This window comes from Dipteris shenzhenensis, chromosome 4 (assembly GCF_047967505.1).
Source record: "Dipteris shenzhenensis isolate YYH24624 ecotype China chromosome 4, Dip_SZ_1.0, whole genome shotgun sequence".
Classification (NCBI taxonomy): Eukaryota; Viridiplantae; Streptophyta; class Polypodiopsida; order Gleicheniales; family Dipteridaceae; genus Dipteris; species Dipteris shenzhenensis.
In genome coordinates this window covers 7054678-7069837 of record NC_141599.1, presented here as the reverse complement: position 1 = coordinate 7069837, position 15160 = coordinate 7054678, and the positions used below count along the sequence as shown (strand labels likewise).

General features: G+C 42.5%; 1 protein-coding gene across 1 annotated transcript; it reads right to left on the bottom strand.

The window, feature by feature from the left end:
• Window positions 1-11109: 11109 nt before the first annotated feature.
• LOC147902399 (alcohol dehydrogenase 1-like) lies at window positions 11110-14590 on the bottom strand. The gene is made up of 10 exons (XM_087373457.1): window positions 14238-14590; window positions 13768-13904; window positions 13463-13509; window positions 12984-13306; window positions 12721-12803; window positions 12500-12575; window positions 12329-12390; window positions 12149-12244; window positions 11725-11886; window positions 11110-11484 (listed from the first exon to the last, which is right to left on the bottom strand). The coding sequence occupies exons 1-10, from the start codon at window positions 14512-14514 to the stop codon at window positions 11374-11376; spliced, it is 1374 nt and encodes a 457-aa protein (XP_087229583.1). The 5' UTR covers window positions 14515-14590; the 3' UTR covers window positions 11110-11373.
• Window positions 14591-15160: the final 570 nt, after the last annotated feature.

The window sequence follows — 15160 nt, the reverse complement described above, 5'->3', positions numbered from 1 at the left end:
CGCTCGCTTTGCTTTTCTTTTAACTACTTAAACTTTGCGAGCGGCTTTCTTCCTTCATTATTAGCAGTTCTATAGATTCGAAGCTTAAGAGAGAGCCTCCCATACACACACAGTTCCAAGCTTTCACTCAAGACAAAGGGACCGTACCTACACAGCTTGCTTCCAAGCCTAAAGAAGAGGAGGAGTACGAACAAGGAGAAGAGGAGGAGAAGAAACAAGTTTGGAAAAGAAATATCCTTCCATACCTTTTTCCAAGTAAGTCCTTTTGAAGTTGTTCTTGCTTGCTCTTTCCAGTTTTGTACTTTTTCGCATCCACGAAACGCAGCATCTAGGTATGAGCGACACGTTCTTTTGTCGGGCGAAACGTCCTTTTCCACTTTTGAGTATTCTCGACTGTCGGAGCGCGTGAGCGCGTGTATACAGGCATCTGAGGGCGCGTATAAACGCACGTCTACAGGCGCGTCTATTTGCGCGTCTGGCTTGCTACAGACATGCACAGACGCGGATATAGACGCTCAAACAGACGATCTGTTAAATGGAAGTTTGGATGGGCTGTTAAACGCGCTTTTAGATGCGCTGTTAGACGGATGTTTGGACGGGCTGTTAAACGCGCTTTTTAACGCACTGTTAGACGGATGTTTTGACGGTCTGTTAGATGCAGTGATAGACGCGCTTTTACTTGAACTGTTAAACGCTCTGTTAGACGCGTTTATAGACGCGAAGATTAGACGGGTCTATAGACGCGCTCTGACAGAGCCTCTTTTTTTTTTTTCCCCCTTTCTTCTCAGCTCCCAAAGTAATAGATTTGTTTATTTTTTTCCAGTTTAACATGTGGGGAGGAAGTGCTTCTAGCTCACCTGATCCGCGTGAATCTATATGGAAGGACTTATATAATATTTTAGGGCACCCTCCTAGTCCTGCGGAGTTATATGTGTACATGACGGGTACCCTTAACACTCCCCAGGAGTCGGCAGTACAGACTCCGAGCCACCCCACACCGCCTGAGATCACCCCAGCGGAGTCCGCACAGCCGTCTTATGCCCCGTCTTATGCCCCTTCCCCCGTACCGTCTTATGCCCCTTCCCCCATGCTGTCTTATGTCCCTTCTGCCATCCCGTCTTATGCCCCTTCCCCCATGCCTTCAGGAGGTCCTTCTGCCTCAGCGAGCCGTCGACGTACTCCCCAGCCATCGAGACTCGGTTCTCCAGCTATGAGTGGTCAGCGTAGTCTCGCGCAGTCCCCAGCTACGAGTGGCCAGCGTACGAGCTCGACACGACAGGGTGGCAGGCGTAGTAGCAAGGAGAGCGGTGGCAGATGCATGGCACAGTGCTTTGGGCCATGTGGCGGTGAGGCCGAGGATGATGATTCCGATGATTTAGATGTGCCTCTGGGTGATGGTACGATTTATTATGACATCACCCAGACAGGAGGCATCTTGATGGATGCGCGGGGGAAGGATGTAATGGCCTTCATGCGCTCTGTAATTGCTAACAATTACAGAGATTGCTTTATCCACTATAAAGACCACCCAAAGAGGTTGGCTGATGAGACCCTCGCTACTGTTCGCTCTAGGTGTCCTAAACCCCCCAATCGCCAGTTCACAGATAAATGGGCCAAGTCAAAGATTGTTACGATACTTAGCAATAAAAGATCTTCCCTTAAGAGGCAAGCACTAGCAGAGCTTGCCAGACTTGAGGCAGGTCAGAAGCGTGAGTGGAAGAAGGCAATGAAGTCAGCGAGGGAGGAGCCCACAGTCTGCAGCACGTGGAGGCACGGAGGATCCAGATGGAGGAGTATGGGAGCGCGCATTTTGGAGCAGGGGGTGTTGAATCATGGGAGGCCCAATTTGTAAGTATCGATCTCAAATTATATTGCTTATGTAGTTTATGAGGAGGTTGGTTGTTTCTTTGTACTAATCCCTCCACAAAGTGTATCGCGGTCATGCAGCTTGAGATCGTGGGCAGATACCCTACTCCAGTGGAGACAGCCTACCACCGCCACCATCGCAGAGGAGATACATGGAGGCACTTCTATGATGACGGGTTGATTACTGAGGAGCAGTATACCCGAGCGACTGGACATGCCCCCCAGGTATTTGAAAGTAATTAAATAATGCCAAAATTATAAGTAAAGATTTGATTTTTCATACATTGATATATGTTGTCCCTTGTTTACAGGGCGCCCCTGCACAAGACGACGAGGAAGACAAGGAAGGAGGTGCAGAAGGGAGCGCAGAAGGCAGTGCATCAGGGAGCATGGAAGGTAGCGAGGATTAGTCGTAGAAGTAGTGCTACTATTCTTTTTTGTACTTAAAGCCATTGGCTTGGCTTCGTGCCTCTTGTATATAGACTCCTCTTAATTTTTGTACTTGAAGCCACATGACATGGCTTAGCTTCCTTATTTTTTGTACTTGGAGCCACATGATGTGGCTTAGCTTCGTGCTATATGTATATACAAGCACTTTTTGAGCTTTCAATTTTATTGCGTTTTGGAGTTGTAATATTTTATTTGGAATTGTAATTAAAATGAGGTTGGCTGTAAGAATTGAATTACAGAATGTGGATATGGGATTCTTGTAACTATATAGAATACACAACATACACAGTATTCTGTAAAATTAAAAAAAAAAAAAAGGGCGCGTCTATCAGCGCGTTTACAAATGCGTTTATATTCGTGTCTGTCTGTTCGATATGCGTCTATACGTGTGTCTATCAAAGCGTTTATTTGCGCATCTATTTACGCGTGTATGAGCGCGTTTATGTGCGCGTAAGTTTGATATATAGACGCGCTAATAGACGCGGGTCTCCTGACGCGCAAATAGACGCACCCGTAAGTTTTTTATTTAGTTCATGAAACGCGTCTGTGCGCACGTCTATGGGTGCTTTGTCTTGTTGTGAACATAGAGTACATATTTCACCAATCCTTTCGTACAAGTGAAATCATTCAAAGGGATGATGCCTTTCTCTTGAACTGGATTTGGTGTGTTATTTGCAATGTAGATAACATTCTTCTGTCCTTCTAATAATTTCATCTCTGTGAACCATTCCTGATGTTGTCATATGAGATGATGTGCCACTGTCAATGTAGCAAGGATCCTAATCTGGTTAATTGACTTGATAACTAAATTCACCTTTGAAATTGCACTCTATGTTAAAATACACTGCTCAGTGTGCTGCATATCCTCGCTTGCAAGAAACATGTTCTCATGTTCATTGGCATAATGACTGTGATTGGAATGTCCACCGCGATGATTTCCTCTTCCTCGAAAATTCCCTTAATTGCTAGTGGATTGATCGCTTTGGTTGCACTGCTTCTTGTGGCAATCTCTTTCATAGTGTCCAAACTTATGACAGTAGCTACACTAAATGTTTGACATGTTGGTGCTCTGTTGGTGGATGCATTTCCTCTTCCTTGGAATCTTCCTTGATTGGAATGGTTTCCTCTTTGCTGATGCTAATGTTGCTGTGGATGATGTTGACACTGATTTTGACTTTGTTGCCGATGAGGACCACTTCATTGGAATGATCTACCTCTGCCTCTGCCTCTACCTCTGCTTCTATTTGAAGCTATGAATGATTTGTCAATGGAATGACCATCACGTGCATGAATGGCTTGCATCTTGAGTTCTTCGCCAAGTAAAACTAACTGGAGTTCTTCCAGTGTTGGAATCTACCATTGGATGGCAATACTGTGGCAATACTATAGAAATTTCTACATCATTCCCTCCCTCTTAAATTCAATATTCCATAAGAGATATGAACGTAGTAAAACATCAACAGATCCTATATCGTAAAAAGGCTATGAACCAACTCAGCTTGATGACTGGAGCTCACCACGACCATGTTTGTTGCTCATACAAAAGAACTCTGTTGATCTTCTACACATACAGACTCATCATGACCTATAGAGAGAACTACTCATTCTAAAATGACTCTTGCATGGACTACTACAAACTACGACTCAGCTCTTGCCAACCGTGAGGGCTTGGTAATTACAAAAGACACTCATGTGACTCACAATGACAAAGAGAGAGAAGATCTCAGATACGCCTTCATATAGCAACTCCTATCCAACTCAATCCACCATGTGCTCATTCAAAGTGTCATGATTCATGCACCGCCTTGTCCACATCCATTGCATGGAAGCCTTATGCCACGTAGAAACCCATGGACAAATGGGCCAATCAACCTTTGTTCACTTGCATGGTTCAATCATCCTTGAGGTGCCAGCGTCATGTCCTATGGCGCCAACTCAATATGTAATATGCTACTACCCTCATTTGAAATCTATGGTATGGGGGGACAAGGTTAATAAATAATATGCATGGATTTCCTTTAAAAAATTCAAATATGCAAGAGGAAAAATATGAAATTTTCATGTTTCCCCTCCCACAAAATATAAGGTATATACATTGAAAAATATGCAAGATTTTAAGATTTGTACATATTTTTCATAATATGTGAGGCCCAAGGGGGGGAGGGTCTTTTGCATGAGGGGGGGTAAAAGAAAAAATACACTAAAATATGAAAACCCCTATCCTTTAAAACAAATGTAACTTTTTCATGTGTTACCCAAATTTCAAGGTTTAAAGACATATTTGAAGCTCTTTTAGTGTAGAACACAATATGTTAATTTGAATAATTTCTATGCATGGCATATTGTTAAATTCATCTCATACTCAAGATTTTGATAGGTTTTCTTACTTAAGAGAGTTGGCGCCCCAGGCTTCATATGTCCCAATGAACAATTGCCACGACTCACCAAGGTAAGATTCAACCTCTTCCAAACCTTAGTCTCCCACTAATGATCCCCATGAGGATGACCCAAAAGGAGCAGAAACTCCAACAATCCAGCCAAAATGGGGAGAAGCAAAACATCATTGCTTACAAAAGTCCATAATGCAAAAAACTACTAATGCTCACAAAGAGCTACATCAATAACTCGCTCACAAAGAGCATGTTCCCACAAAGGAAACAAAATGTACCACTGTCACAATAAGTGCTCATAGAGAGCCCCAAAAACTCAAGCAACAAAGATACGTGCACACAGGGCCTAATTGGCAAGATAATCTCCTACAGTACAAGCTCCAAAAGACCAAATCTTCAACACATGTATCTCCAAAAGAGAGCAGCAAATGCTTTGGCAAGGACATACATATCCTTCAGCTTCAAATCTAAAGCTTTTGGGCCGAATGTAACTGAGACGCATACATACAAGTTTTAGTTGACAATTTTTACTAAGCTTTACGAGTAGATAAAATCACTGTCTAGAGAGGCAGTCTTGAGAAAAACATGATTCTCTATCAAGTCACAGCCAAAACCAAAATTTTTAAGTCCATGCAGTTCTATAGTGCAATAAGTGCATGGTGTAGGTTAGGTTCCATATGCGAATATCCGCGTTGGTTGGCTGATCTCCTACTAGATAGTGTTCATGTTCCTGCAATTGCTCATTTCCTCTGAAGGCTAATTTGCATGAGCGATCTACTGATGATGAGCTTCACTTTGAATAAAAAATCTACAATCCTCCCATCAACATAGTTGCAAGTCCATCACGCTTTTGCTACACAATTTTGATATGGTTTGATCAATGATGCCTCATAATTCCAGCATACAAACTAGCTATCTTCATAAACATCCAAACAATACTTAGAGATTTTCCAAGCACTTTCATGTTTCTCTTCGATCGTCAAAAATTCTCCAGCGCTGCATGGTTCACAGATTATCCTGATACATATCACATTGATCTATGAAAATTAATCTACTACTTCTCGAACAACTACTTTCAATGAGGAATCTCCACTGTAGATGATGGACTCCTTTGCTTTGCTGAAGACAAACTTTGCACTTAACGTCTCACAAATCCTCAGAACCTCACATCTGCTCTAATACCATATGTAGGAGTTTCTAGATTACTCCCTCCCCTTTCAATTCAATATTCCATAAGAGATATGAACGTAGTAAAACATCAACAGATCCTATATTGTAAAAAGACCATGAACCAACTCAGCTTGATGACTGGAGCTCACCACGATCGTGTTTGTTGCTTCATACAAAAAAGAACTTCATTGACATTTGACACATAAGTATTCATCATGGCCTATAGAGAGAACTACTCATTCTAAAATGACTCTTGGAAGGGATACTACAAACTATGACTCAGCTCTTACTAGCCGTGAGTGAGGGCTTTTCCAATTACAAAAGACTCTCATGCGACTTACAATGACAAAGAAAGAGAAGATGATCTCGGATACACCTTCGTATAGCAACTCCTAGCTGATTCAATCTGCCATGTGCTCAGTCAAAGTGTCATGAGTCGTGCACCATCTTTTCCATGTCCATTGAATGGAAGCCTAATGCGACATAGCAACCCATGCACAAATTGGCCAATCGACCTTTGTTCACTTGCATGGACCAATCATCCTCGAGGTTCCAGCTTCATATGTCCTAATGGATAGTTGCCACGACTTACCAAGGAAAGAACCTCTTCCAAACCTTAGTCTCCCACTAATGATCCCCATGAGGATGACCCCAAAGGAGCACAAACTCCAACAAATTCTCTAGACTAGATTCTTGTATCCCTATCCTAGTCCATTCATGATGAACCATTTTTGTTGGATTCATGGTCTCTCGTGCTATTGTGGGTTGATTGTTGTAATCCTTGATCTTGAGTACGTAAGCATGACCGGTTTCACTACTATTGTGGAAACTCTAGTTGATCTGGTTTCTCAGTGTGAGAATCTTGGAAGTGTTCTTGGAATCGTGAAGAGCTGCAAACATATCCCATGCTTCTTTTGATGTCTTGATTGTGTTGAGATGTCCTAGTATGGCATCTTGCACATTCTTCTTGATCAGATGATATGTATATTTGTCTTTCTTGTCCTATTCTGTCTATGCTCGGGCAATGGTAGGATCTTCTATAGGTGCGGTCACTATTGGCATAGCTGTAGATCCTGCTGCTAGTGTTGCAGAAACATATGGAGTAGAGCTACTTGGCAACATGTATAGTAGAGCTACTACTGGTTGGATCGTCCAATGGTTTATGTGTAGACCATTGACATACTCCCATTTGTCCTGAATTACAAAAATGGTCTCCATTTGGTATTTCCATGTGTCATAATTGGAGTTGTCTATCTTAGTAGATGCCTCCAAACTGAGGTTGCTAGTCGTAGACATGGTGCAAGAAATGTACTCAAAGGTGTCTATGAAATCACTGTCTAAATCAATTGCAAAACACTTATTGAGGTTGCTAGTCATAGACATGGTGCAAGAAATGTACCCAAAAGTGTCTATGAAATCACTATCTAAATCAACTGCAAAACACTGATTGTGTCAAATGAAATCTGAACTATAAGTGAAGATAGAATTGGAATAAATAATCCAATCTATTACGTCTTGTGAAAAATGATGCCGGGAATAGCCAAGAGGCTTTACAAGGTTGGAAATAATGTGCACAATGCCAAAAAATAGCCAAATAGGCTTTACAATGATGGAATGTTTGTGAAATTAAATGATGTGCTATCTACCCACTGAAAAATCAGTCAATGTCTCTAAAAACTCTGAAGTCCACTCACTGAACTGTGGAATGTCATGTTTCAAGAAATGCAATGATGTGAAACCGCATGTGAGTGAAGGGACTGACTCCGAGTTGGGAACTATTTAAGAATTATTTGGCATGGCTTTGATTGGCTGCTTTGGAGTTCTCTCTACTATGGATGATCTAATCTACTCTACTCTAGAGCTAGAACAACCATCAAGCGATGAGAAAGCAGCAAATAATTCCTTTTCTTTGTTTGTTTTAGGTGCTGGGTCAAATGCGTCAATGTAGAGGCTGATGTGCATGTAGGAAGTGGATTTGTCATAAAGGCTCAAAAGTGTGTGATACTTACACCAAAATGTGCAAGTGATGTGACATATGTGTAGGGTGGACATTGAGGAGGGGTGTTAGATATCAATGCTCCACTCTCGTGTAACTATGCGGGAACCACCTAACTCTACTTGTAAGCCCCCCATGTGAGGAGAAGGCATTTGAGTAACTTGGTTATCCGATAGGTCCTAGTTTGGACACCAGATGGGGGCCATGTGTGGCCTGATGGCTGGACGGAGTTGGCGCACTGCCGACGAGGCTACATGAAAGTGCGGGAAGGCATCCCATGACTGACCGCACTGAGGGTAGATGGAGCATTTCCCAAGGCAGCCCACTCTCGAGTTGCGGGGCCTGTTTGGAGCCCTAGATGATCTTGGATGGCTCTGGGCCGAACAGTGACCATAGGGAAGTTGCGCTATTTTGTGCACCGGTTCTATCGTGTGATCGATGGCCTGTTTTGGGACCGACCCCCAGTCGGCCATTTTGGGCAGACTGGGTCGGTCACCCAATTGGCTCTAACCAACTACTTGTGGTTGCTATATAAGAGCAAGCCCGTGAAGCCCATTTTATCATTGGCTACAACAACCCTGATTCCTTAGCATCCAGACCATATACGAGCTCAAGGTCAAAATCCTAGATGGATTTAACAGTGTGGCACTCGATGGACCAGTGAGGATGTTGTTGGAAGCGCTATCCTCTAATTTGGGTTCAACACCTATCACCCTCCTAGACCTCGTATGTATGTGTCTCCTACTCCACCTAGCTACCTAGTTAGAATTAGTCTCTATGTCTTCTTGACCCTTAAAATAGTAGTCATTGCATTAACCTTAAAGCAACAACTTAGTGAGTCACTGCATTAACAATAAAGTAGTGCTGCATTAGAAATATATAGCAGTGACTCAATAATGCAATGGGTGAATAAAGTAGGAACTAATAAAGTAGCGGGTCATAAGTCACTGTGTTAGCAATAAAGTAGAAGGTGTATATAGCATTTACTGATTATAGCAATGGATTGATTAAAGTAGGTGGATATAGCACTGATTGATTATAGCAACGGACTAATTAAAGCACTAGGTCACAAGTCATTGTGTTAGCAATAAAGAAATAGGTCACCAATTGTTGTGTTAGCATTAAAGATGGGGTTGACCTCTAAAGTGACAATTGTGAGTTCATTAACTACCACGTAGTGTTAGGTGAGATGGATGGGGGTGGGTGGCCAACTGGTAGTCCACATGTCAGTTTGCTATGCTATATAGTAGCGATGACTGCTAATGACTAGCATAGTCATCGATTGGCTTTTGGTGCACTTTGAGAATTTTTAAGTTTTTGTTCAAGCTTTTTGGAGCTTAAATGGAAGATACACTACCTATTCTACCTATTCCAATTGAAAAAACACAAAAAACAACCACTTAAAAGCATCAAATGAGGATTTTTGAAGATGTTGGGTTGAAAACACATTCTTGTGCCAACTTAAACTGATTTAAACTCATTTTTTGGTGTTTGCAAGTGAAATGTGACTCCATAGACACCCCAGCAATCATCCCTACTAGCTACTCCTTCTGTACACATTTGCAATGAAGCACATGTTTACATAGGTAAACGATTGTGCCAACACTGCTTGCCACTAGCACTACTCTATAAAGTAGCACTATTATGCTAGGAGTGCTATCACTTAACACTTGCACTTAGTAATAATAGCACTTATCACTTAGCAATGCTAGCACTTACCACTTAGAAATGGTAGTAATTAGCATAGCACTCACCACTTAGCAATGCTAGTTGTTAGCACTTAGCACTTAACAATTCTAGCATTGAGAATTGAGCAAGGTGAGCACTTGGCAAGTAGCACTTAGCAATGCTATCATTTTAGCACTTAGCAACAATGATAGCACTTAGCACTTATCACTTAGTAATTCTAGCATTGAGCAATGCTAGCACTTGGGAATTAGGACTTAGCAATGCTATCATTTAGCACTAATGATAGCACTTAGCACTTAGAAATGATAGCACTTAGCAATGTTAGCGCTTAAGCAAAGCTAGCACTTAGCACTTAGCAATGTTAGAACTTCACTTATTAAGGTTAGCACTTAGTAATACTAGCACTTAGAAATGTTAACGCTTAGCAATATTAGCAATTAGAAATGTGAGCACTTAGCAATACTAGCACTTAAAAATATTAGAACTTAGCACTTAGCAATGTTATCATTTAGCACTTAGAAATGCTAGCACTTAGCACAACAATTAGTAATGATGGTACTTACCACTTAGCAATGCTAGTGCTTAGCACTTGGCACAAGTAGTACGGTTGGCACTTAGCAAGGCTGCCACTTAGCAATGCTAGCACTTACCAAAACTTAGCAAGAAATGCTAGTAGCAGTACTATCATAGCTAGTAGCATTAGCACGTGTGTGCTACTTCCATACTTGCACATAGTAATTAGAAGTATCATACTAGTGTTAGTATCACCACTTAGAAAATCTATACTTGTAGTATTAGCAGTGAAGACTAATGTTCCATACTACTCTAGGGGGACCTACTAGCATTTACTACGCTAGTTCCAATTGCTGTGGTACAAAGGGGCCATAACATCTGGCACATGCCTCTCACATCTGACATAGACAAAGTCATCTTAGCCATTGTAATACTTAACCCAATCGTGACCTTAGTGGCTTATGGAACTACCTCACAATAGTTCATTTGCACACAGTGGCCTCAAGTATGGTACATTTGTAAAAGGTAGAACAAATGGTATATGTGTCTACAAGGAAGCACCAACAAATCCACTATATCCTAGTTGAATGATAGGCCACAACTTGAGCACTTGTCAACTCTTAAGAGAAAGTCATTGAGTACTACCGTGGTAAGGAGGTGGGGAACAACAACATATGGTTGTTTGGGCTACATGGCATGCAACATTACCTAGTAGAAATTTAGGTGCAGCTTTGCTTCATTGAGTTGTCCCTCTTCATAGTCATGATTAAACTACCACACCAAAACAATCACTTATTAATTCAAAATAGGCATTTTCCAACTGCCCATTTCTTGTTACCGATTATTGGCAAAAAGTTATAATTCATGAAAAATACCTATCACAGCATTAAAATTGATATCCGAAATGAAAATTACCTTGCAACTTTCAAGTTCTCTCTAACTCTTCACTGTTGGTGGCCAAGATTGATGACTACATAAAGAGAGAGCAAGTAAGGTCCATTTCATATTGCAATTTCATAAGCACCTAGTGGTCCACTATGTCTTGCCTTGCACTTTGAGAAAATGGAAGCTCTCGATTGCTCTGTCGCAAGCTTATATACATATTTGTGTATGTGTGCGTCAGCCTTCAGCTATAAACTCTCAGAAACAAGCCACAAAATGGTCCAGTTATTACCAAGCACTTTGATATTTGAAGGATGCTATTGTAAACTACACATCCTCTCAATATCAATAGTGTAACAGCTTGGGGATAATTAGTGTAACAGTTTGGGGATAACTGACATGGAATTTGCAGACAGGTTACATTTGCATCATACACCTTAAACTTTTTCCTTCGATCATTAGCTGGAAAGCCTCGTTGATTTGAGAGAATGGAAGCTCCTGCGTGATGAACTCGTCAAGTTGCAACTCCTGAAAACCAAGGAAAGCTTAGACACTCTGCGAAAATGGCTTATTCTGAGTCTCTCCACTGGATGCAAGCAAATGTGCTGCTCTACCGTTTGAATAACCCACAAAGCTATGTGGTATGAGGAACGACTATCAGAAGATCAGAGACAAGTCTTGATCACATGTGTACGTTTCTATCGAGGCTTGAGGATCGACTCAGAATTTGGGATCGGTATTTAAAGTGAGAGAACGAGAGAGAGAGACCTTCTTCATGTACATCTCCACAATGTTTGGAAGCTCTGATTTTGGTTTTATCCCACCAAAGAACGCTCCGGTCAGAGTTCTGCCATACAGGAAAAGATTCGGATGTATACCCATATTGCTGCTCTCGCCCTCCACCCCACATATGACGGATAATCCCCAACCCTGCATACATTTTGATCACTTACCATTGCCATCAGTTTTTTGAACCACCTTTGCAAGACAATATACAAATTTACGACACTCTATTTTGTTGTGTCTGCTTCCCAAATCGTGACTTTCTACGGCAATGGTTGCTAATTTACGACACTCTATTTTGTTGCGTCTGCTTCCCAAATCCTGACTTTCTGGGGCAATGGTTGCTAAATGTTGACGTCGTTGAATAACCAATGTGACTTTGATAGGTCGGGTCAGGAACATTGCTCACGTCGTGGATGCTGAGAAGCGCTGTCTCCGCTAGCTTGGCATTTCCAACGCACTCAAAGCTGTAATCGACGCCACCATCCGTCATGTCCTGAATAACCTGGCACATCCATGACAGCAGCTGAACTAAGTTTCGACGAATGCCAAGCGAACAAGGGAAATTAGAAGTTGCGCGAGTGTTTACCTGTTCCACTGGTTTTGCATGGTCTCGTGGGTTCACAAAGTCCGTCACACCAAACGTCCGTGCTGAAATTAGGAAATAATCATGGGTCTTAGCAAAATACTTATAATTAGAACCATTGTATAATCTTACTTTCTTTAAAGCATAGTGTTAAAATCGATTCTCCTTTCGGACCTTTTTCAAACTTTGCTGGATTGAGATCCACCCCTATAATGCGGGAAGCACCAGCTATTCTTGCTCCCTCAGCCACCTGCAGTATACGTTTTACAAGAGCAAAACATTCACCTTGCTCTCTCCTATAAAACGCCGGAATGCATTTTTCCACTCTGCATGGTGCTCAAACTACAACGTATGTTTTTATAATCAAGGGAACATTAGAGATTATATGGACTTACTCCCAGCCCTATCGTGCCCAATCCAAAGATAGCTACAGTCGATCCCTTTTCAACTTTGGCAGCCTTCCAGACAGACCCTAATCCTGTACTCATAGAACAAAAGGAACAAGTAAAATCTCAATTATGCTCATGCTGTCGTTTGGTTTGTCACAAAAATTCATTTGCAACATCTGCAAATAAGAGACATGGAAATTAAAGGAGCAATACGCTAGTGAGACGCGTCAGGAGAGAGTAAATTTCTCCTTTGAGCGCAGAGCAAGTACCTGTAGTAACTCCGCAACTGAGAACACAGATCTTGTCAAGTGGAGCAGCTGGATTAACTTTGACGACATTTCCCTGATCCACCACGGTATACTCACTGAAAGTCGAGCCCATAAAGAAATAGACCGGCTTCCCTCTGCAAGAAAATCGGGTCTTGTTGTCAACGAGCATGACACCTCTTCCTGTGTCGATCCTGCATTTTGTACAGAGGTTGCTCTTGACAGATTTGCAATGAACGCATTGCTGACATTCCCCAGTAAATATGGGGAGAACATGATCCCCTTCTTTCACATCTGTCACACCTTCGCCAACGCTCTCAACGATACTGCAATCAAACTAGACGGGTGAGTATGTGTGGGCGGTATTGGGACTGATCATCAACAAGTAAATTGCATGCACAATTTGACGCATTCCATTATCCCGATGTTTGTCAATCGTGCTTTCCCATGTATGTAAATGAGAGAGAGAGAGAGAGATGTACCCAGCAGCTTCATGCCCAAAAATACGTGGGAAAATGCCTAGCTTTGGCTGCAGCGCACAATTTGAAATAATCAAACCTGGCTTCAAAATGTAAAGATATGCTCATTGCTGAGAGTAAGATAAATTTCTCTGCTTCTCTCTTGGCATCGTTAAAGACAGCGAGTAAATGTCGAATTCTAGAGAAAATGGTCCATGAATGATGAAAGCTAGAAGAGATGTTTATTTGCGAGATACATCATCGAAGATTTTGAAGAGGCCTGAGCAATGTCTGCAAAGAGGTGGGGTGTTATTAATAATGTTACTGACCTTGTCCTTCCAAAAGGTTACATCGGTGAGGCAGAGTGATGTATATAGAATTTTGATGCGGACTTCACCAGCCTGTGGTGGATCGACCTGTATATCTTCCAGGACAAGAGGCTCATTCGGTGCCCAGCAAACAGCAGCTAACATCATCATGCCAGTGAGAACGGAGTCAGCTACGTCCATGTCATCGGAACCAATCGACGGAAAACAAAGCATTCTTTGCTACTGTGCTTCCTCTCTCTCTCTCTCTCTCTCTCTCTCTCTCACACACACACACACACACACACACACACAACCCGTACACACACTGACACACTTAGATTATGATGCTTGCCAGTCTTGAATACTGGCTTGTTTTATTTGGGCATAGTGCAGATCATCATTCCAGAGGGTGATCGTAGAGAAACAGCTGACTTTGCATTGTAGACACGAAGAAGGAAAGAACACCCCCCCCCACAAAAAAAAAGAGAGACCTTTGCAAGTGATGACTTGTCCGGCTGTGGCGTCCATGTATACGGCCGGCTGAGCGGCAGAGAGCGCGACAGTGAGGGGGCGGCGGGGATAGCTGGATGTGGGGGGGGGAAAAGAAACGGGCGAGCAGGTGATGGGTGGGCGGATGAAGATGGGCTGGGAAAAGAAGAGAGAGCGAGGAGGATGCGCGGGGGAGGAGGAGGAAATTAGAGCTACGGGGGAGTGGGATTGCAGGAGAGGGTTGGAGGTAGGGAGGTGGGAAGAGGGAGCGAAGGCCATGGGAGTCGACGTGGAGGAGGGAGCTAAAGATCTGAGAAGAGCCGAGAAGAGATGGAAGTTGCAGTGTATTACGAAAACCAGGCGGCTTGCTTTGTATCTTATCATGCCCACAGTTCTGAGCAAAACTGCTACCCTCCCGTCACACCACCTTTCACGTTGTATGGGCATTTCGTCTCCATCCTCATCATCTTCATGCCACCATCTCTTTGTTTATACATCCTCTCTCTCTCTCTCTCTCTCTCTCTCTCTCTCTCTCTCTCTTTGTTTTTGCATCTTTCCTTTCTTTTTTTCCAACACGATAAATATACATTCAGATCACAAAGGGCTTCACATCACCTTACCAACACTTTCCCCAACCTTGTACCAAAGCTTCCTCCATTATACTCAAACTCTTATTGGTTAGCACACCAACTACAACTCTAGCAAGTTGGGCACTCACCCATTTAATTTGAGCTGGTTGCCCACGTTCAATTCCCTCATGAAGGAAACATACTACCTATCAATGTAAGCCACATGCAACATGCCCCTTGTGTGTGTGTGTGTGTGTGTGCATGCATGCGTGGAAGATGTTGCAAGGGAGAGGGAGGGCAAGGATGGGGACAAGCGGGGGTTTATTCATGTAGACTTTCTCTTCTCTTAAATCCAT